The sequence below is a fragment of the Saccostrea cucullata genome, unplaced genomic scaffold, assembly GCF_032062105.1.
Source record: "Saccostrea cucullata isolate Sc308-1 unplaced genomic scaffold, CSIRO_AGI_Scuc_v1 ctg506, whole genome shotgun sequence".
NCBI classification, from domain to species: Eukaryota; Metazoa; Mollusca; class Bivalvia; order Ostreida; family Ostreidae; genus Saccostrea; species Saccostrea cuccullata.
This window is the reverse complement of record NW_026928892.1, coordinates 149,444-174,359: the sequence shown is the minus strand read 5'-3', so window position 1 is coordinate 174,359 and position 24,916 is coordinate 149,444. Positions and strand designations below refer to the sequence as shown.

The 24,916-nt window shown below is 31.9% G+C and overlaps 2 protein-coding genes across 2 annotated transcripts in view; both read left to right on the top strand.

Annotated features, from left to right (window-relative positions):
- The window catches only part of LOC134279072 (uncharacterized), a 177,567-nt gene that overhangs the window by 64,257 nt on the left and 88,394 nt on the right, over positions 1 to 24,916 (top strand). The gene's annotated exons all lie outside the window — the stretch shown is intronic.
- Positions 1,227 to 10,849, top strand: LOC134279075 (uncharacterized). The gene is made up of 9 exons (XM_062761417.1): positions 1,227 to 1,485; positions 1,579 to 1,759; positions 2,105 to 2,190; positions 2,441 to 2,578; positions 3,210 to 3,856; positions 4,278 to 4,417; positions 4,514 to 4,695; positions 4,853 to 5,066; positions 10,801 to 10,849. The coding sequence occupies exons 1-9, from the start codon at positions 1,380 to 1,382 to the stop codon at positions 10,847 to 10,849; spliced, it is 1,743 nt and encodes a 580-aa protein (XP_062617401.1). The 5' UTR covers positions 1,227 to 1,379.

The window sequence follows — 24,916 nt, the reverse complement described above, 5'->3', positions numbered from 1 at the left end:
GATTACCTTTGTATCTTTCAAGGAAATTTCAAATTTTGAAATATTTGCATTAACTTAAAAATACAAACAACTGCATATTAAGGATGGATTCTTGTCAGCATTTTACGTCGTCAATGGGTCTCCATACATTATGCATGTCGTAAAATGTAAATTTCTTATTTGTTCCCATCAGATGAAATACTTGAGATATTTTTATTTTTAAGCAAAATATAAGATTTTTTTAAATCACATAAATAAATATTTCATCTATTTTCTCTGTATTGCGACAACCGGTCGCAATGGTAAACATCGCTGTCAACTATGGAGCAACCCCGTAAAAAGGGTCGTTTCGCAAAGTCTACCAAGTATAAGCAGTATGAAAGAGTCACAGAAGCACAGAGACAGCGGTGGCAAAAAGAATATGTGATTCTGCATCATAATTATTCACAGAATGAATGTTCCCGTAGCGATAAACCAAATGAAAACCCCTGCGATAGGCCGTCTGTGGTCTGCAGTGCGGGTGACGGTGTACCTTTACCTGACGTCGCTTCGTTTGATGTATGCAGTGAGCATGTAAGTTATGTCTGATACTTTTTATCATTTTGAAATCGACTATGTCTTTATATTTCTACACAAGGCCTACTTCGCATGCAAATAAAAATGTTTTAATACTGTACCATCGTCTGCTTATTCCCGCGATCAGTTTAATTCAGTGTATATAGGGCCTACATAACACAAGTTCAGCAACGATCAGTTTGTGGATACTAATGATATAAATTATGAATAATACAATTCCTTTTTTTTTTTAAATAAATCATTTGAGACTACAATATTCAGATTGTTCATCAGTCTTTAGCTGTTTTATTGTGTGTTTGGAAAAAAGTAAGGTACCTTGTAAGGGTGCAAAATCAAACGGAATGTGGAAAAAAAAAAGTAAATTCAACATTGTAATATTTGACTCAATAAATGGACTCAGCAGTATTGAATCACAAAAAGAGATAAATCACAGTAACAAATAAAGAAAAACAATATGTATATGTTCCCTGACAATTCCATTTAATTTATTTTAAGTGTTATCTAGAATTTAGAAAAAAAGGTTTACAAGAATAAATCAATAAAAACAGACAAGATTTGACATTTTTTACTCAAATTTTTAATTTACATATGAATTAATAAATAAAAAAGGAGAATGTAGATATCTATGTTTAACATACATGTTTTAAATGTAAGAGATTTGTTCCTAGGAAAGAAACAAGCCTAGACTGGACAAGGACTGGAGGGCAGGACGTAGAGTTATTGAATTAGGAGTGCTGGCAGATGGACTGTCCGGGTGTAAAAAGTGTGGTCTACCCCTCCAACTGTCTCATTGCACAGGAATTATAACCTTTGGTCTTGCAGCTATGCTCAAGATACCATGCATGAATACCCAATGCCAATATGTTAACAATGTGCCTACTGGAAAGAGACACAATATAGTCTGGGATGCTAACAGCAAGCTAGCTGCAGGTGATTTGTTATAACATTGATAAATATTCTACGTTTGTGAATTCCTGTTGACCTATATTTATTTCTACGCATTTATTTGAAATTCCTCTGCAGCTGTCCAACATACTGGTATTGGTTATGAACAGATCAGTGGAATACTTGCTGAATTAAATGTCCCACCTGTCAGTCGAACATTACTGAGTAGCAGGCAGGAAGAGGTTGGATCTGCCACAGAGTCAGTTGCAACAGAAACAATTCAGGAAGCTCTTGAACAGGAAGTCCTAACAACATCTATGTAAGTACATGTACTAATCAAGTAAATTTTGGTAAAAAATGCTGTGCAGTGAAAAACATTATATGTATTTGGATTAATTAAACATGTATTAATAATGAATAGTGAATCACAATATGTTGAAAAAATACCAATCGCCAATTGTTTTAATTTCACGCTGCAAGAACTTCAATAATTTTAATTTTGTACATGTATATGTTCAAATGTTTTTAAAAACCAATGATAGCATTCACTATGGTATTAATTTCTGATTTTTTCTTGCTTGCAAGTACTCTTGTGAATCATAGCCTATGAGCCTACCTCTTGTCTAAAATATATTAATTAATTAATAATTATTTAATTTTTAAGGAGCAATCAATCTTCCTCCATTACTGTGAGTGTAGATGGGGCATGGCAAAAGCGAGGAAGTGGGAGGTCATATGACAGCCTTACTGGTAATTTATTTTTATACCTATAGATGTAGAGTGTAGAGAGAGTTACTGGGGGGGGGGGGGCAAAAAGAGAGTAAGAAAAAGCACCATCTTTAAAGAATAATAATTACCAGTATGGATGTATTTTTTAAAGTGAAACATATTTGATTTACCGTCATTAAACATAATTTTATTCTCAAAGTTGTGTCACAAAGATCTTTTATATGCTTGATTACTAGCTACATTCTCTCATGTTTTTTATGTTATGTTACAGGACACTGCTCAATGATAGGAAGCCAGACGGGAAAAATTGTGGGTTATAGCTTTAGGAACAAATCATGTAGAATTTGTGAACGAGCAGAAAAAAACAACCGAGCCCCAGTTCCACATGAATGCAAAAGGAATTGGACAGGTAATTATAATTCCTCAGATTTAATATTGATCTCAGTATTTTTTTGCACCAATAATTTTGATATTTCTACTTTAAAATCAGCCCTTTCTTAGAACATTTTTAAACCCCTGCTTCTAATGAGAGGGGGATATACTGTTTTATCCTTGTGTTTCTGTCAGTGTGTTTAGCTATAGCAAATTTTTGTATCAGTTTTCTCTGAAACTACTCATCGCAGATGCTTGAAATTAGCACTCTCTGTTATTAGCTCACCTGAGCGTCCGTCCATCTGTCTGTTACGCTTTTGGGTACCAATCTTTTATTCACAACTCCTCTTATACCATGGAGTGAAATTTAATGAAACTTTCACAGAATATATATTACATATTGGCATTGTACACCTTTTATTTTACTTTTTGATTGGACACATATTTTGGGTTTACCATAGCAAAACATAGACACTGCTATTTTATACATACGGGAGGCAAGGAGTGTCATTTAGTGAGCTCATTGCTCACAGTACCTCTAGTTTAAGCTTGTCCCATATGGAGTATGATCTGACAGAATAACTCTGTAATAAAATGATATGTGTATTTTAAAAGAAGAGCTTCCTTTGGAATTCAATGATTAATAATAGTCCATGCAATTTTTACAGGTAGCTCCAAGTCCATGGAATCTGACATGGTGGTGGAATTGGTTAAATCAACATTGAAGAAAGGGATTCAAGTAGAGGCACTAGTTGGGGATGACGACACAACCACAATGTCAAGAATTCATAAAGAAATAGACCCAAGCATCAAAAAGCACTCCGACAAAAATCATATTAAAAAAAATGTATCCAATTCACTCTATGCGCTGCAAAAGAAACACAACAGTTTTTCATCAAAAGTGATAAAATACATTCAGAAGTCTTTCAACTATATGATCTCTCAAAACCAGGGGAATCCCACCGGGATAGAGAAAGGCCTTGATGCTCTGGCTCTTCACCCATTCAACGACCACAGCCAGTGTAGTGAAATGTGGTGCCACCACAAAAGAAATACAACAAAGAAATACAGTTTACTACCCTATGGACGGCCTTTAGAGAGTGAGAACCTAAAGCAAGATCTTTTAAGCATTTTCAACAGACTAAAGAAACATAGCACCAACCTTGCCAATCTTGGAAGCACCCAAGCAAATGAAAACTTCAACAAGACAGTAGCTTCCAAGGCATCTAAATCCCACCTCTTCAGTCGTACTATAGGCTACAGAGTTGCAGGTAGTGTAGCACAGAAAAACCTAGGGCAACGGTATTTGATTGAGGTACAATTTATAACTTAAATATATTTAAATTTCATCCTATTGATTACTGTGGTTTCATCAATATTCGTTGAGCATCAATTTTCGAGAATCTTGTTGTTGAGCAGAATCATGAAATTAAATGTTCATTGAATTAAAAAATTATTCAGTTGTATTCTCGAAAATGTCTGATATACAAAATCCACGAAAATTGAAGCAAACAAAAATTGATGAAAGCACAGTAATAGATTTGATCACTCATTTGATCCTCTGGAACACAGGGTAATTTGCTAAATGTAGTCATTCTTACTTTCTGTAACTGTTTTTGGCTGTGTTGCCTTATTTTGATCACTCTATTATGAATCATCGTGCATCTGTGAAATTTAGCTTTCATGTAATGCAATACTGGGTATATGTTCTATGTGGATTTTTTTTTTAAATTTAGGTCAACAAAAAAATGGGATTATCACCAGGCGGACACACCAAAAAATTGACTGCAAAAAAGGACAAGTCTGCTGGTCGTAAAAAGGCATTGCCACTAACTACGAAGGCAAAAAGGAGGAGATTATTTCTCAAGGCAGAAAGGTGACTAGGTTGATACAATATACTTTAAATATGTATGAAAATTTTACATTTCTCTTGAAAGTTAATACATAAGATTTTATTTTTACAAAATTTAAGGAAACAAGTGATAGCCTGCAAAGAAACAAGAGAGGGGCCAACTTACTCTTGCGGTATTGGTTTGCATACTGGGAATGACACTGAAACCATTCCAGCTCCTGTTACCCAGCCCCTCAAACAGCCTCTACAGATTTCTAAAGAGAATCCTTTGATCTTTTTTTACCTTGAATCAACAGGACTGGGTATGTGATTTTTAAATTGTGTTTAATATTTTAAAAAAACATCATAGAAACATTTTTTCCCTTCAGCATTACTGAAACTAATGCTTATGTTAATAAATTGGAGAAGAACATGAACATTTGTGAATATTATGAACAGTTTAAGTTTCTTCATTTTTAGCAAGGACCTCTCATATCACACATATGGCAGCTGTGTTTGAAGAGGAAGTGTTCTCAGAATATGTCACGCCAGAGGTTCCTATCACACAGAAAGCTGCAGAAGTCACCGGAATTACATTTTTAGCAGGAAAAATGTATTGTAGAAATGTTGAAGTTAATGCTCTCAAACTCACTGCTGCTGTCGATTCCATTCTTGATTTTTTCTCAAGGTTTCAGTACATTTCAAGGACCAGTACATTAATTTTGTACACTAAGACTATTTATTTAAGTTATGATTTTTCTAATAAGTATTAAAGGTTTATCAAATCTAGCTATTAATTATTCCTTAATATTTAACTGTTTAATGTAAATTAAGTTCCTTTGAATAAACTAAATTTTTCAATGAATAAATTGTATGAAAAATTTCCTAAAATTTCGACATGAAAGATTTTTCCCATATGATTAGCACTATAATCATAAATTATATGACAGAGGAAATTCGGAATTTAGATGTCAGTTGTGTGAAATACCTGTGAAATAAATATTTATTTATATAAGTATAATAAATAAAGGTAGGTGTCTTCATTTATATCCCTGATTTGTTATCTTTATGTGGTTATTTTTTTTAGGAAGATATTATAAAATAATTCATACATTTATGATTTTTAAGAAAATTTAGAGAAAATTCGGGTTAATTTTTTTCAATAATTAGTCCGATTACCTTATCATTTTTACCTTGTAAATTAATCTTAAACATTTGATGAATCAACAGTGAGAAATGTAAATATTTGACATTATATGCTCAATTGTAAAAATTGAGATGAAATTTAATGTGAATTCATGAAAAATCAGAATTTTTTTAGAAAATTCGAGGAAATTCGGATTAAGTATATTTGTTGAATATCGATGATTTCATGTTTTCTTTCCATTAACTCAATTCATGTAAGTTAGTGATCAATAATGAGTTAAAACTTTAATTTTAGTAAGCAAGGTATTTTTTCTGACACCAAAATTTATTCCTATGCCAAAATTTCAATACTTTCCTGTGTAAAAGTACTATTTTTAGGACTGACTTTCAAATGACCTTGACTGAAAATCAAGGCCGATTTCACCAAAGTTTTTCGATGTTAAAAAAGTAAACACAGTCTGAATAATGAGTATTCAGAAAATCAAGATTCTGCAATTATAAGAAATATGGGAAGAATCCATCCTTAATAGCATGTTGTAAAAATTACTGAAATTAAGACTGAATTTCATAAGTCTGGTTTACGTTATCTCTTGTTCCAAATCTTTGATACTTTTAAGTAACCTGTTTTGATTAATTAAAGATCCTTTGATGTGTATAGTCAAAAAACCATCCATACTCTTAAGATAGCTATTAAGGGAAAGTTGTATAAAAATATTATAGACCATTTTTGTTCACAGAATTATTTATCAAAACCTATTAAACATGCATAAAAATGTTCACATTATTTAGATTGTCTAGTCATAAGTTACGGGTTGAAGAAGGTAGATATGTTAATGAAAAAAGAAATAACAGAAAATGTTTAAAATTTATTAGGTGACTTGAAGATTGCAGAAGATGAATTCCATTTTATATTAAAATGTCCTGTATATCAAGATCTCAAAATTCAATATTTCAAACAATAGTGTGTTAAAAAACCTAGTGTCTTTAAATTAGTACAATTGTGAAGTGTTCAAAGTGTCCAAGAATAGTCTAAAGAAGAAGGTATGGTTTTAGCTTTATTGCGCCCTAAAAATGTAATGACATAAAAAAGTTTTGAAACTGGCTTAAATATTAGTTAAATAAATGACTCTGATAAATCGGTAAAGAATATGGCATGAAGGTTTACCATTCTGCAAATATGACGTCATTAAAGGAAAAAGCCTCAAAGTGGCACATTTCAAGGGTGATTTTCCTTTAGAAAACAGTGTCCACAGCCGTCGCCCACGTTAATTTTTTTTATATTTTGTGCAAAATTCAATAACAAATCACATATCTCAAGATCTTTGTGGGCGATGCCTGTGGACAATCTTATCTGAAAGAAAATTCCATTGAAAATTGGTGTCTTCTGCAACTTTTTAAGAAATACGGAAAAATGCACATGTTTATGACGTCATAATTAGTATTTAAAACACATATGAGAAAAATGACTTGTATGATTTCTCTGCATTGCATTTCAATTATTTAAAAAGCATGAGTTTTCAACTTTTACACCAGTTTCATTTTTAGAAAATCACAGGGCAAAATATGTATGGAAACCATACCTTCTTCTTGGGAATATTTTTGTTCAGTGATTCAGAACGAAGAACAAATTTTTAAAATTGTTTTAGTATATAATGTTTGTAAACATTTATTATATAACTGAAGGATTTGAATACATGTATACCTTGTTTTCAATATAAATAACATTAACATAGAATATCTAAAAATGCATATTAGACATAAACATACAGCAATGCTTCTCGATGCAAGAGATGATTTATGTTTACTAATTCGATTTCTACAAATTTCTTAATTTCAATTTATTCACTTTTCATCAAGACGCCGACAGGTATTGGGTAAGGTGTCATGCTATCATGCATAAAGACCACTATTCAACCCTTAAATTTTGCAAGAGTTCTTCTTATTTTCGATTCATTTCTATTTATCCGAAGAACCAGCATTTTCACTTCAAGTGCCAAGCACATATGGCGAAGAAACAGTTGCTACCACTTTTATCGATTTTGGTAAGTCGCGGCCGGGATTCGAACCCAAGACCTCCCTATCATGGAACAATAGGTACTCTAAACGGTGCCACATGTTTTTGATTTACATTTACATGTGTAATGACTAGTCGATTTTGATATCAACCCCACCCCCCATTTACTAGCGTTTTATCATAGAATAAAATTCCTTGCCTGCAGATTCTAGCAAACTGAATCCGATAATTCCCATTTCCAACGATCTGTAACAATTATGTACTCGAACATACAATAACACTAGTTCATCAATAAGTTTTATAAGACGGCCATAGGGCCATGGAAAAGAATACGCACACTGCCTTTCGATTCGATTTAACACCCTCATAGTTCAATAAAAATGAAATTTTTTTTTAGTGCAAACATGTCTTCACCAGTAATGGAATTTATGTATTAATTCGGTGTCGAATTGTCAAATCTTTTTATAAGGGGGCTAGAGATCTTTATCTGTTAAAACGTCACCAGACTATAAAACAGTAATCAGATTTCAAAATACTTATGGATATGGGTGGATGATCCTTCATTTCTCCATATGTTTAAGTAATGTAAAATAATATCTGCAAAGAAACGCCCCTCCCCTTATGAATCGACAAAAGCTTTGGAATGAATTTTTTGAATAACAATTCATTATCGCTAGAAGGGTTTAGAAAAATATTAAGTATATTATAGACTAAGATGTTATGTCATTCAAACTGTAAACTACCCCCCATCCCCAGGAAATTGGAAAAAAAAGTGTAAAATTTAAGCTTATCCGCGGTAAAAATACATACACTTCAAAAATGTTGCTCAGGATACACACACTTCCCTTTTTCTAGTGCAAAACTATCTAACCACATCCTAAATGTAAAAATGAGATCAACTTCTAGTCTGGAGGCAAAAAGTGGACTAAAGACCATGGCTTGAGAAATTGATGATAAATCACAGATAGCACTTTAAGTTTCACGACGAACGCATACTAAGTATGTTTAGGCCTACATACATGTAGCTCATATGTAACATATAAACACACTATATAGCTAGCAATCAAGTACATTGTGTATATCTATAAATATATTTATAATAGATAAGAAGCATAGATTTTCACCTATTCTTGTATTCAAAGTCGCAGTAGAAATGTCTGAATCTGAATCGCTTCTCGATCTTACATGTACGTTCAAGTTTTTCCCCTCTGTGTACATAACTACTATGGTTACAGAAAAAGAAATAATTCTAACGGAAGTAGCCTGATTTTATTATCCCCTCAATTCCATGTAATTTGGGTAGGTAAATAAAATATGTTCCTCATCAACAAGAAAAAAAATAAAACTTGCTAGTATTCCTCCAGATTTCAATATAATTATGGATGCTTTTGATATATTTCAATTGTTTTATGAAAAAATAAAAGCTAATTGAGTTACATGTGTATAACCTGTCACCTTCACAAAAACCAGTTCTCTTTTCAAAGTACACTGTACGTTGTTTTAAAATATTAACACTAAAAAAACAAACTTAAAATGTTGATGAAAGGAAATATGTGTAACGGGACCCAGGTTTTGGTTCGAGAGATAGAGAACTTCGAGAGATAGAAGTTCGAGAGACCAGGAGTAAATTTGCTTAGTTAGTTTTCTCACTTTAAATGATATGTAAAATGGTAACGATAATATTGAATTATTTGATTAATTGTTCCTAAGAACATGTAGGAATGGCACATATTCGACAGGGATTTCTGAAACAAAGGGTGCACGCAATCGGGGCGCTAACCTATGACTTTTACTACATGTACATGTACATGAGAAGAATATGGAGATAAGGAACAGTTCTGAATATCAAAGACCTTTAAACAATACAAAACCGGAACAGAACACACAAGGACCTAGGAAACATCAGAGGTGGGATCAGGTGCCATGGAGGAGTGAGCATCCCCTGCTGACCGGTCACACCCGCTCTGTGCTCCTTGTCTTGATTGGGAATTCACAGAAAATCCGTCGTCAATTCAGTGTATAAATAATGGACGACTTACATTTAGCATTTGACTCAATATTTTTACATATTTCTCTCCCAAAGCTATTGAAATTTTTTTTATGTTTATAGCTCAGATCATGTCGAAAATTAAGTTTTCTTCACAAATAAGTCATTAAAAGATAAATATGTTCCAAGTATCAAAAGCATCAGTTTGTTTTATACTGCGTTCATAAACAATTTCATTGTAGATGTAAAATGTCAACTTGCATTTTGTGTGTTTTACTTGTAAAAGATCCAACTTTAAACAAGAAATATCTCTGTAATTTATGCATGTACGTTATATTGATTGATTGTATATTGTTTAACGTCCCTCTTGAGAATTTTTCACTCATATGGAGACGTTATGTACGTTATAACGTTTATCATGAAATTTAGGAAAAGTTCCCAGCTTTCGGGTTATGGCATTTATTTTTATTTTATTTTGTGTTCTAAATAAGATAAAGCCAACAGTAGATAGTCGGAAATTACTCATCTATGCGTTTTGTTTTTCAACTTCCAGGTAGGATATTCAATGTTCACTTCAAGTTTACGATAATTTTTTAGCATCACATAGAAAACTTTTATACAGCAAAAATGTTAAGATTCTTCTCTAGTTTAAGAAAATATCAATTGTTTTGATGTATCTCAATTATTTACAAAACGCCAACAGTTTAATATCTGTGATGGCGAAAGTGCGTCCAAATGCGTCTCTGGGGGTTAAAGGATTAAGGAAAATATTCTTTTTAAGCGCAGCGCAAAGTGCTTTCTGTCAGCGTAAGTCTACTTCCGTTCTGAAACCAGCGCCACTATAAGCAAGTTAGATAACTCCTCTTGTTATTCTAAAAATATGCAACTGGAAATCCCTGACTCTGTTCTTGCTATTTTAGTGTACTGCTACGTTACGCGTATTTCTGATAATAGGAAGCAATTAGCAAGGTAAAGGCATATTCCACAGTTAGAAGATAAAAGCAGTTGTTATCATAATAATTGCTGCATCTTTTGCACAAATACTAAATTAAAAGCAATATATTTCTTATCATGTAAATGTCATATAGTGATTGAATAAGTACATAATTTAAAACTCAGATGGGGTTATAATGATTAAGTTTTAAAAATCTCAAACTGGCAGTGAGTTACTAGTATTCAGTATTAAATAAAACTAAATCGATTAACAATGTTCTACTTACATAATGGCGTTTATCTTAACTTACATTTATATCCATATAAACTATTATGTTTTTCTTGTAGACCCTTACTTCAGGCATCCACCTTGCACCATGCTGAGAGCTACCAGTGAAGTTGATTTTTGCATCTAAATATCAATTAGTAACAGATTGCAATGCATTCATGGACTGTCTTTTTAATGTCGTTACTTGTGTTGTACTCTATACTTGTATCATATGAGTAAAACTTATTATGTCAATAATTCGAAAGGAGAGCAGTTTTTGTGGCTGTTAAGACATTTAGGGCATGTGGTGGTTGTGTTTTCAACGAATCCATTCAAATAGTAAAACTTATTTTTCGGAATAATATGTTTTAATATCGTGTGTGTAGTGTGCAGGATATGGCGAAAAATGCTAAAACTTTAATTAACGTTTTTAGCAATTGACAGGAATAGGGCTAATGTAATGTTAAGCAAACATTTAATGTATGAAGTAAGAACTATAATGAAGAAATTGTATATGTAAAAATGTGCCTCAGCTGTATTGCCGATTCTTTATGAAGACTAAATAAAAACAGAATAAAACAATGTTTTATATCTTCCTGAAGATTTATAAAATTATTATATGTACTTGAGATTAATACTTGCATATATTTTCCTTCTTGGTCCATTGAATAAGTTATCATTGAAATAGCAGAAAATAATTCAAGCAAATATTTTCAGTATTCCTTTTCAACTAGCACAACAATGCCGTAGATATTTTTTCCCTCTCATCATGGTTTGCATGGTAGTGAAGATCATACATACACAAGTAAAGAATAGTGCAAAGCATCAAGCGTCCGTAAAAATATGGAACCATTAAAATTATTTTAACAATAGTCAAAAATGCTTTGGTGGTTAAATTAATTTTTTTTATTCCAAAGAAGAAAAGTGTACATGTTAAAAATTTTACTGTAAAAAAAATATTTACAAATGAAAAGAGTAAAACATATTTGATACCAACATGAATGTTACTGCAAATACGCCATAAATTATGTATTTGAAAATCAGAGATTAAAGAATAGCATCGAAAGATGAAGATAATAGTTTTAAAATCAAATGTTTATTTACCTATTAAAAAGTGTATCTGACAAAAAGGGCGTTAATTCTAGGGATGTTCATTTCATCTACATAGAGTTTTGTCACATGACGATGTTACAAAAATGATGTCAATCACTTGTAAAGGTGGAATGAATTTGTTATTTAAAATACTCAAAGTTTCATTGGCCTTCCAATAAAAAGCAATTTATACGCAAATACTACCTCTAATAGATTCGTACAACGTATTGATGAAAGAACATATTTCTACACGAGATTTTTGATTTTTTGACAGAAGAAAATGAAAAATGCTTCAAATAAAAAGGCATAAGACAATGTTGAATTTCATATTCCAACAATAAGTTTTCAGGACTAAGATATTTGATTATGTACCAAACAACTGTACTTGCCCTAGCGCTGTCGCACTGTCAACATATTGCTTAAATTTCAATTTAACAGGAAATTTAAATTGAAAATAATTTTGATGAATTTCAAATCAAATATGCTTATCGCTTCCCAGTACTTTCAAGTACTTTGATTTTAAAACTGGAACTACTTGTATTGGCAATGAAATAAGGGAAAAATTTGTAGCCTGTAACCTTATAAGGACACACACATTGCCTGACTTTGCTGAAATTTGGTATTCTGGTCTTTTGTGCATACATTGAAATTGATGATTCCTAAGCAGAGTTACAATGTATTGTCATTTAATCGATGTGCTGGAACACCTTAAATCAGAGGGACAAATGAGCATTAGACACACAGTTCTCAGATTTTAATATTAATGCTCACAGCTCATATACATTACAGTTATTTTTTCTAATATTTTTGTATACTAGATAAATACATCCTAAACAAATTTCTAGAAAAAACTTAACCTATTACATAAGTAAATATTTATATCCGTTGTGTTTTTCTACTAACCCAACTGTGAATTTGAATTGCAGTTAATTTTTGTGTTTAATCACGCGTAGAAATATGAATGCACAGAAAAATCCACTCTAAAATGCATGCATTGCAAAGGTGCGAAGGAATAAATATTCCCGGGCCGGGCACTTCTTTCCAAAGGGGAATTGCATAACATTATAAATAAATCTTCAAAGGACATTCAATACATAATTTTTACGCAAATAAATCACAATACAATCTTTTTTTTTCTTTTCTTAAATAAAATAATCATTTGTATAGCTATTGTGAGCTTTGATCAATAATTTAACACTTTCTACGTCACACTGACCCAAAAGAAACGTCTGCTTTGATCAACACCGCAGCTATGGATGAAACGGGTGACTTGAGCATACCGCTTTTATTGATACATTTCCTGAAATAAGCCAAAATAATATTGATTTTCTGTGTGATGTAGAATTCGATGAAATTATTGAAAGTTCAAAAATTGACATGGCAATTTCTTTACTGGCAACACTAAGGAAAGAAAACGTTGGTTCAACGAAGAAGAAAGTGAGAAAAATAACCTATGTCCTAATGATTCCACATCTCGATTTAGAAAAAGTTTCAGACGAAGAAATGAGAGAATATTTTGAAAATAACCTTTCAAAATCCACAAAAATAACACTAAATGGGCTCTGAATATAAGTCCAAATAAATATGCACAAAAATAATTTTTATTATTGCTTCTTTGCATAAAATAGATTATAACTGCTCAGTCGGGTTAGACTATTATACTGATATTTAAATTTATCAAGAAATGCAAATTTGACTGTTATGCAAATAAACATATCCATTTTGGCCTAGCCTTCATCTGTGCCTTCTTTCTTTTTTAAATACGATAGCTTTTTTTTCTTATTTATATTGAGGGCATTTTAACTGAAACCTTTTTTTTTTCAGATTGACTCATTTCTTATATTCAATAGCTTATTAAACTGAATATTTATCGTCAATTTAGAGATAAACAGAAAGAAAAAAAATGGACAAAGTTTTGATTTCCAATATCGGATCATTACTTTTTTATCATTTGAAGGTAGTTGTTTCTAAATCTAATTTAAAAATTCAAATCATTTTGAACTGATTGACAATGTCGACGGAAATGTCACTGAAAACTGACGGAAATGTAAATGAAAGATGATGTAAATGGGTCAAATTAAGGTAAATTATCTATCACTGCTGAACTTGATATTCCCCGATATTCTGATTGTTCTCTGAAAATCTCTGATAGACCCTGTACCTTCACTGTAAATCACTGCACTTGCCTCTGTACTTCATACATATACATTACAGTACATCACTGTACAGAGGCACTGCATTTCCAAGCACCTCCCTGTACTTCACAGTACGTTTCCTCTGTACATCACAGTACTTTACAATACTTCCTAGTACGCTGTCACTGTTTTCCACTGTCATAGATTTTTTTTCTGTACAGATAACTGTACTTCAAAATACATTACTAATATTACCTGTACACATATAGGTCTACAGTACATTTCAGTACATCACAGTATTTCACAGTGCCTAGTTCAGTACATATCTGTACGACGCAGTTTAACACTGTCCTTTTTGCTCTTGAGTTTTATATTTAACAGAAAGTCTTAATTCTGGTTAATGACTGAATTAATAGTAATAATTCTACCAACAAAGTTTTATTTTGTATTTATTTTTTCATGTTACTTCTGTGTAAACCAATAATAACAATAAGAACTAGTAGACTAATTGTTCACTGAACAATAAGATGTCTTTCCACCTTTTCAAGACTTTCCGTGTCATTTGGGTTGAAAAAAAGAAGAAAAATGCCAAAAATTTCAAATGTGTCCCAAGCTAGATTGGAACTCGGGACCTTCAGATTGACAGGCGAGGGTTGAGAACATGGATTTATACGTGCGTTTTTAAATACTAGAACAGAAACACTTGTACTTATATGTTTGTGATGGAATGTGGAAAGGAATAATTAATAGTTCTGAGAAAAACGATTGGTGGATAATGAAAAATGAGATTTCGTGTAAAAAAATTCATTTGAGTTTGTTGATAGTTTGAATAAATTGAGTTAATCATACAGAGCTTATGATACACTCGAACTTCCGTGTGAACACTTTCTTTACAATTTATGAAAACATGGACGAGTTCGTTTTGACAGATAGGGTGAACTCATTGATAAGATTAAACAACCATCTCCATTTGGATTGAATTAATAGTTATCGACATAAATCAAACTTGAAACATGCATGTCATAAAAAAAAACCAGAAACATATTAAAAAAAATTTTAAATATTTTCCCAATGATCTTGAACTTTGACCTTGACCTAATCTTCAGTGCCAAAGGTCAAGAAATCTCATGCATTGTCCCCATGTCTTTATGACTTCTTTTAGCTTTTAGTAAACATCATAAACTGTCAGGGGAAATAACTACTTGAAATGGTTTACGAATTCTTTTGCAAAAATAAAATGAGAAGTGTACTAAATGAGTTGCAGGCATTGTTGAATGTTTTGTGCCTCTACAGTTTACGGTTTCGGAGGAGTAGCGATAACAAAGGTTTACACTGAAAGGGGCACTAACTTTTAGAGGGGTCAATCTTACGGCACAAGAATGAAGTCTTAAAATGGTTTTAAGAATACATATTACAGATGCAAATACGTTAAGAATTTGGTGAATAACAAAAGAGCTATGAAATTAAAAGAGCTTCATTTTTCATATTCTGAATGACCTTGATCTTTGACCTTGACCTAGATTTTAAGGTCAAAGGTCAACTTTTTTTTTTTTGCAGATGGCCCCATGTCCCTGCGACTCGTCGTTTTAGAAAGTATTTTGATATTCGTAAACATTGCAAACATTCAGGGGCAATATTCATTTTAGGAGTTTACGAATGCTTTCGCAATATTTGATTGAAAAATCTACTAAATTAGTTGCACACATTAGTAAAGGTTTGGAACCTCTGCGGTTTACGGTTTCGGAGGAGTAGCGATAACAATCATTTCATGCGTAAGGGGCAATAACTTTGAAGGGAGTCAAAGTTCAAACATACGGGGTAGTTTTTCGGAATAACTTTAAATATCCAGTATCATGATCTATAAAGTTTTTTCATAAGTGTTACGGTCTCAAAAGCCAATGTGAGAAATAAAATAAGAAATATAAGCATTTCAAGAGGTCTTTCAACAGAAAGGTGGAAAGACCTAAAAAACAATTATATTAAAAAGTCATATTTAAGAGTCTGATACAAACAAACATATAACTTTTATTTACGATAGAATCTTTCAAAATATTTGCTGTTTATTAAAAACCAACTAATCTGAAAAGCAAAATGGTCACAAAAAAGAGCCGCGAAGTTGCAAAAGGAGAAGACATTAAAAAAAACATTTCCTTAGCATAACTTTATGTAAAAGTTTTTATTTACTCTAAATAACAGTGCAACACAGTGGAACACACAATAAACAAAAAAAAAAAAAAAGAAAAAAAAGAAACGCATATTATTTTACTCGACAAAGAATTTTTTAAAATGTACATAAAACAACTATCTTTTATATCATTAGATGCTTGTAACCTATTTAAAATATAACATGAGGTTTTTAAACCAAAGTGTTTAATTACCTCCCTTGAATAAAAGTGTTTATGAGAGCGTATGTGTATTTCATGTTTTCTTCTAAATCAGATGTCTATTTTTGTTGATATTTTGGATTTAGAAAAACTATTAACACTCCTATTAAGGCGATACTTAAGAACTGAGAGCAGTGTTGATGCTACAAAGCCACGCCGTTACAAAGATGAACATAACCAGGCTAACGATGATATTAAACGGAGCTACGCAACAGGAAGTTTCAACTGCGTTTGGAATACGTCAAAAGGCTTTGCAGCACAATAAACTAACGTCGGAAGATCAAGAATTGGCAAGATTCCGCAGAAAACCACACCCAGGCAAGACAGTCAGTCTCCACTTTTGAGCACCTCACGTGATTCAGAGCTGCTATAAAACTGCTGCTACAATTGCTTGATGACAAAATCAGCATAAAAGTGCATAAATTGTTTGCAAGAGACTGTGAGGAGCTGGTATTCGTGCACGACAAACGTACATTGGAAATCCACCAGCGCTTAGACGTTGCAAAGGACATATGGATTGGTTTAGACGGTATGCCGCTAGAATTTCAGGCGTCGACAATAACATAAACTTCACTTTTCTACTTGCAACACAGGACATGTTTCATTTTTATCGAAACCCATTAAAATCATTTCTATAAAATAAGGATTAAACTGGAAACTTAGATTTTCATGTTTAGTCTGAATATACGTTTATTTTTTTGTTGAATATATAATAATAGAATACTTAAATAGAATTTTTTAAACACGTTTCAGCTTTTCAACACAATTCCGTTAAGAATGACGCAACCATTTGATCGTATTTGTACAAACCATGACAGGAACAAGGAAGCATTTTACATCCTGTTAAAGTCAATGATAATGAGTGGAAAATACATTTGATGGCAAAAAGATGAAATGATTTAAAATGACGGTAATATCTCTTTCTTTCTCTTTCTTTCTCACTCTTTTACTTCTTTTGCATTTTGAAGTACATGCAATAAAACCCCCAAGATCTTACTCTTTTGAAGTTAAAGATATCAATATTGATTTCCTAAGAAAGAATATTTTTGCTTTGGGGTGAGGGGTATTATACGATTACTTGTTATTATCTAAAACTTTACAGAATCTCTATTTTCTTAAGTTGACTTTCATTTCTTGAAAACCGAATTTAGGACAGATGATACAAAAAAAATGAATACCTGGATTGGTATTTATTTTTTGGACTAATTTCATTGAGGATGATGCAAATAAAAAAAATCTAGAATATAAAGAAATTGTAAACCTTCTATGATGTTCTAAATTCTACATCTCTGAAACTATCCGCATCAATCTTTACACATATTTTTCACATCAAATCCCGTTTTTGTTTAGTTTGAAAAACAAAATTAAAATCTACGTGGTGAAACTTGTTCATTTTATTGACTAAAACATGGCTCAAGATGTTATTTTCAAATTTTTGATGAAAGTTTATCTGTATCATCTGTCCTACAATGCGGAACACAAAATTTATCAAAATCACCATGCATCGCGTACTTATCAGTACTGATTAAAAGGATTTCGCAGTTATGATAAGGCTGTCAAAAGGCTTAAAATGCCTTGAAAATATACATTTCACTCTGAGCAAGATTTTAATTTTTATTTGTAATCTTGTTTGAAATTGCATACAACTTGAGATAAAAGTATAATCAGGTTTTTTTTTCGTAAAGCTTGTATGTCACATGACTGTGTTGATCACGTGACGGAGATTGACGATATTCCTAATTGTTGCACAAAAATCGCTTCGGCACAACTGCAGAACAAAAACATTGTGCAAAGTTTGTTACATAGATCAGTTCATCGTGGTCTCTAGTACATAGAAAGTGCTGGGGGCAGGCTGAATTTTTACTCATTTAGAAAATATTTCGAGAGAAATTAAACGTACCAACATTAAAAAAGAGTATTTACCATTGTTTATCGCGATTAATACAAAAATGGATAAACTACACACAACCTCCCAGCAATATTCAGTTACAGGACATACTTCTCTTGTAGATTCACGCAGCATATCTTCAAATTGTCCTTGTTTATCACTTGTGCCCGTCCAATATGAACACGATTCATAAATTCTAATTCTGTCTACAGATGTGTAAGAGGAGCGTTTCACATATATTTTTTGAACTGTTTGAATATGTGCATATCGGACAAGGAAAAGGAATGAGGATATTTAAATTTCAAATGTTCAACATCATAATAAGACACTCGAGCTTAAAAATGCTAACACTTGAATTAAATAAACAATCCCCAAAATAAATCTACATGCCGTGTAAAAACTATGACAGTTTCCCCGTCATGTCAGCTCAAATATGCAGTGACTTGACGTCATATTCTATTATGACGTCATATCTAGGCAGTTCATAGAAGTTACTACAGTTTGAATAGTTTGATATTTTGCGGGCAGCCTTATCCAAGATGCGTTATTGTACATTTTTAACGTCCCATTCGAGAATATTTTACTCAAATAGAGACGTTAACGTATGCCTGTTGAAGGGTTTTAAATTTAGATCTATACTCAACACTTAGATTCATTGAGCAGTGAGAGCTCTCAATTGTTCCAATGCCTACCATGACACGGGACCTACGTTTCTAAGGTCATATCTGAAAGACATGTGACTTTCACTTTTAGTGCTGAGCGCTTGCCGAAGGCACATTCACAACCATTGTTTAAGTCTTAGGTAAGTCGCGACGCGACGAACCGGAATCGAACACGGGCCTCCCGATCACGAAGCGAACGCTCTACCACTAGGCTACCGTGACCGATTTGATGAAATATGACTCCAAATTTTTATACAAGTCTTTCTAAAAGTGCAAGAAATGAAATCAAGACAATCAAATAAAACGTTTTCATCTGATTATATACTTGTCATTTTTTGTCACATTTAAATAATAAAAATAACGTCATTGAAAAAAAATCCTGTATAAATTTTAAAACTTGGGAAATTTGAAATGGGCCACTTTTGATTTAAAGATAGATACCTAAATAAAGAAACTTCAAATGCCAAAAACATTGAAAATGATCGAACAGTGGAATTTAATGTTAATAAAATGATTATAATATAAATCGTTTCAAAATGAACTACTGAGTAAAGAGAGCGAAACTGTTTTTCAAGATAATCGCTACACACTGGAAATGTTATCACGTATGAAACATTTTGTATATCACATGCCACATTTGTGTTTTATGTAAATATTCATCCATTTAAGTTACAAGTTTTTTTCTGTCTCATGTTTACAGCTTCCAAATCGAGTATTTTAATAGTTGGTCAGTGAAATTTGTCGCAGCACAGTTAAGGTTACAAAAAGGAGGCGGAGCCTTATTTGTACGGGAAAACTTGACTATGACATCATACAAAATATACGTCATACAACATTTCTTTAAAATACCACAAAATGAGTTTATCTGCTAATCTAACCAGTAAAAAAATCATCAAACTACTTAAAAACTTACTACAGCGTTTTGTTTTGTCCTTAGTTAAATCCCACATAACAAGTTATAAACAAGTCACTGATCGCAATACACTTGTCAATATGACGTCATTTCTTAAAACGTGACGTAGTTGGTATGCAGTGAGAGACAGATCGAGTAATATTTTCACAACGAAAATTGTATTCTATAATTAAATAAAATATAATTTACAGATATTCTCTGGGCCGATAACTTGAATTCAATGTCTTCTTCACTATTTTGTCAATATATTTTCTGAACATTGGGTATTTAATTGACACTGCCGTATATTTGTATGCTAGTACATCGAAGGGTACTGTGGGGGTCTTAATAAATCAACCTAGTGCAGGGTTCTCCATCATTTGAAATGTTACTGTGTTGCAGAGTTTACGAGAAGAAAATTTCGCGGTATTTTCGCGATCAAATTCGCAAGTGAATCACTATTCATTAAAATACATAAGAATTCACACACTTATTCAAAAATCGCTAATTTGTTACACACATAGTGTGGTCGTACACATTGATTAAAGTAAAAACACGTTCTGAAAAGCAGAGGAAATACTGACCGATACAGTCAAACTACTTAACATTTTTGAGAGTAAATTTGTTGAGATTATTTATCAGTTTTTTTGATCGAGTTATCGCATTACAAAATAAAAAACTTCAGAACAGTAAAATATTTCAAGAGTTCCTTGAACATGTTCAAATTTTAAGCAATTCATTTATGTCAATTAAATGACTTCGGTACGATATTATGTCTGATTTAGAGAGCTAAAATAATTCTAGAGCCATGGCTCTTTAGAAACTACATCTTTAAATATTTTTTTTGAATAATACAATGTTTTTTATTGCAACTACCAATTAACCGTTACATGGAAGTTTGAAAACAAATTATTTGTCTTTGTTCCGTCATGCGTGAAGTCCGGCGATGGTCTAGGAGATAATTGATACTGCAAGGTGAAGCCCTAGTAATGAAGTGCTCTAACTTTTAGAATTGAAAGACGATATAATTGTTTGATTCAAGTTTCATTAAGAGGAATTTGTGTGTTTAGATGTTCTAATTATCGCAGATGTTACTGTGTCGGCAAAATTTTTACTGTGTCGCACGCATAAAATTTGAATCGTTACTGTGTCGGAGAAAATTTCACTGTGTCGGGAGCAACACAGTAAAACAGCTCATGGAGAACCCTGCTAGTGCAAGGGCATACACTCTATGGATCAAAATAAGCTGTTACATTTCAACTTTTGAACTATAAAGGTATCTGAAAAGTGCTGCGACCCTGATGAAATCTTAAAAATAACTTAATTAGATCAATATTTCATGCCGCTGACCAGCAAAAAATATAGCATTCAGTCATACATGTATACTTTTAACAACAAAATTGCAGAATTTAGACAGGATCGTATCACTTTTTAGAAACTACAATGCGTGTTGAAAATATTTATATGATAAACTTGGAAATTTAACTTGGTTATGCCCTTGCACTAGTGATATTTATATGTAACATCAATACTTCAAGTCAATGCGCTAAAATCGCGTGACTGCCGTATAACGTGACTAGTGTAAATGTAAAATATAATCGTCCTCGATATGTAGTTTTTAATCATAATTACAATTATTCGATATAAATAATATACTAAAATAATCGCCATGCCGATTACGAATACATTTTCAAATACAAAATTTAGTCGATATTTCCATTGCGCACCTTAACTGTATTGCGTTCTTTCAATATTTGTTAAATAGTAGAATATTCAGGGTATTTGATAGACGTCTACTAACATGGAAGATAGATTGTGCATTAAATAAAATGATGACTGATTCTCTTACTTGGTTAACAATAGAGCTGACAATCTGTGCTGGGTTTCACAAAACTACCGTCAGATTTGTCCCAAGATAGATCTGACGATCATCTTAAGACATGACTTATGATAATCATAAGATTTATCACTGCTGTTTCACAAAACTATCTTAAGTATAGGTAATCGTAAGACTAATCTTAAGACGAATTTTATCCTTAATTTCACAATGATTTTTGTTAAAACTATGTTTGCACGAATTTTAGTTGTCTTTCCATTGTTTTGCAGATATACCCTCGGAAAAAAAATATTTTATTGCATCAACTTTAATTTAATCAGGGTGAGTTTGTGTGTGTTGGGGATTGGGTCATCAAATCAAATTTGAATGAATTTCATCACCATCAAAAAAATGAATAAAATTTGTGTAAATGTCTTCCTGCTCAGAAATAGTAGTTACTTGCGAAATTTATGAAATATTTTTTAATTAAAGGTACTTGAGTATATGAACCTTTGCAATTTATCTAAATCGTGTTCAAATTTTATTCATAAAATTCGTTGAAGGTGTCTTTAAAACGCTTCATCTACTGAAACAAAATAACAATGCTTACACATGAAGAAAAGACAATTATACATGTATATATTTTTTATAATTTCAATAATATTAAGAAAGAATGATGAAAGCATGTACATACGGTACATAATGTTACAGAATGATTTTCATACACATTTCCGGTAGATTAATCATGGATACCCATGAAAAAAATTATTTGATTTTCATCTAATTTTGTACGACTGAATGAAATATCTACTTTCTAATTTCTTAAAAAATCACCATAAAATAACCAAATAAATTAAAAGTAAGGACAGATGAAACAAACATTTTTTTCTTTGAAAAAAATTAAATATCATGTCACAAGTTTAGAAAAGTGGATGGTTCTTAGAATTTTTTCTTCGAAGAACTGGAAAATGAAATATATTTGGAAAATATTAGTAATATTCCAATAAAATACGAATATAGACATATCACATTCAGTAAAGGTTTACAAGGGAAAATAAATTTCAGAATATGTTATCCTGGTGCTTAAAGTGTAATATAAACCGTAGAAAAATATACCAAGCCAGGTGAATTTTAAGAGGAAGATCGAAATGACAAAAAATTGGGCAATATCACATAGGCTGATTTTTACTCACCTGGCTCGGTATATTTTTCTTAAATTTATATTACACTTTTAGCCCCAAGATAACATATTCTTAAATTTCTTTTCACCTTTAAACTTTTACTGAATGTGATTTGTCTTTATTTGTTTCTTCATTGAAATATTACTAATACGAGGGGTTATCAAAAAGTTCGTTGACTGAGGCTATAAAATTTGTACTATGTATTCTGTGCTTTCAAAATTTATATGGAAAATAAAACAAAAAAAGAAAAAAAAAAGAAATGTTGAAAATCTTAGCCTGATACGTTCATTATTTGCCAAATTATCATTAAATGAAAATGAGATTATATGATCACCGGGTTCTGTCGTCGTTTATTTCCATGACGTCCGTTGTTTTTTCAATGTCCGCTTCTTCTACCACATACACTTTTTTTGATGAGATTCCCTGGAGCTGAGTGAGGAATTAAACCCACCTTGTTTATATGACTTTACAATGTCATGAACAGTGACCTTCAATGAATATAATATTCAAATGGATTAATACATTGGGAGCGATCTTGGCTTGATTGTGCTGGCATATTTTTCTTTTGGGAGTTCAATATCTACAACACATGATCAACGTCATTCTTTGACGTGATTGATTTTTCACACCTTGACTGCAAATCGACATTAAATGTGTATCCCCTTTTCTCTGAATCTATTTTGACATTAAAAGACAAGTTTTCTGGATACATACTATTTCTCTGTAGCCAGGTTCAACAAATTTTAGGTCAATACCAGTTTTTTCAGGGGCAAAACTTATTAAAATGTTTGAAACTGAAACCTCTCCCCCTTTTGACGTCATTTTCAAAGCCTCTTTTATTTGGACATTCTGTGAAAAAAATACGATAAAATTTTGTAGAACTTCCAAAATGAAGTGAAAATTTCAAATTCTGTGGAACAATTGTGTCCCAATATATATCTGAATAAACTAGATTTTTGATGGCAAATGTTCATATCAAAAGAGTTTGTCTCTGTTACACATAAGTCGCAAAAATGTCGTGTTCGAGGTTGCGCCGCCTGGACATACCATTGTTTACAAAAACATTACCAATTTGCTAAAAAAAAATAAAATTTATGATTTGTGGTTTATTCTGTAAATAGAAAAGATGATTCTAACATGATATTTTAAAATTCAGTTAAGAGGGGACACACGGAAAGGAAAAATCGTTGAAATGAAAAAAAGGTGGAAAAACATAAAGTAGGTACACTTAAGGTAATCTATCGTTTATTTATTGGCAAATTATTTTTGAAGGGGGGGGGGGGGTTATCGTTCTGTCTGGCCTTATATAGTCCAAAGAATTGTTATATCACTAAAAACCGTTTATCTTTAATTTTTCTTCGGATTTAAGCCAAAATATACTGTCGCCAGTTTCACTTTAGACTTGAGACATGTATCTAGTTGTCTTAAGATTTTGATGGATCTTAAGATTATCATAAGTTGTGACAGTTTTGTGAAACAGCTATGGTGCAATTTTAAGATAATGTTCGGTCTGAAGACGAATCCTAGTCCTAAGACAGCCTTGTGTAAATGGCCCTTGGTTCTAGAGATAAGGAATGTGTAGAGAAGTAAATTATATTTTTATCTTTGTGTTTTATGGTTAATACCAGATCTGATCTTTCATTTTTCTTGGATTTAAGAAATTAATTATGTATGAGCTTGGCTGGATATTTCTGTTTTAAAAGATGAGTAAAAAGTGTTCATAAACAAATGTCTTCTATATTTTCTTTTCACATACAATAGCAAATTATGTCTGGCGACGTTATAAGGAAAGATGTTTAAGTATGACGTGGATGACAAGAATCAAAATGTAGATATTTGAGTATATCGGTGACATTTTAATATTTATCAGTAATAATCCTTGTGTTCTATTTTATAACAAGAACATCTAGGAATGGTTTTCCCTTTTCAGTGGTATCTATTGTATATTTAATGTTTGAGTTAAATTCATGTTGTATTTAATTGGAGACTTCTAACTTTTCGATACATTTATTTTTAAAAATAAAACAGTTATCTAGGAATAGTTTCCAATTATATTTAAGGCTAATGGGTATATCAATAATTAAGTCATTACGTTGTTAAGTGAAGATATATCCACCAACCTTAAATTGTGCGTGAGTGCGGGTGT

Bases quoted from the DNA above. Each gene is read 5' to 3' on its own strand.
- LOC134279075 (XM_062761417.1), top strand. From the start codon at position 1,380: ATGCTCAAGATACCATGCATGAATACCCAATGCCAATATGTTAACAAT. The intron at 2,191-2,440 runs GTAATTTATTTT...GTTATGTTACAG, and splicing joins GTCATATGACAGCCTTACTG to GACACTGCTCAATGATAGGA. The intron at 5,067-10,800 runs GTACATTTCAAG...TTTTTCTTGTAG, and splicing joins GATTTTTTCTCAAGGTTTCA to ACCCTTACTTCAGGCATCCA.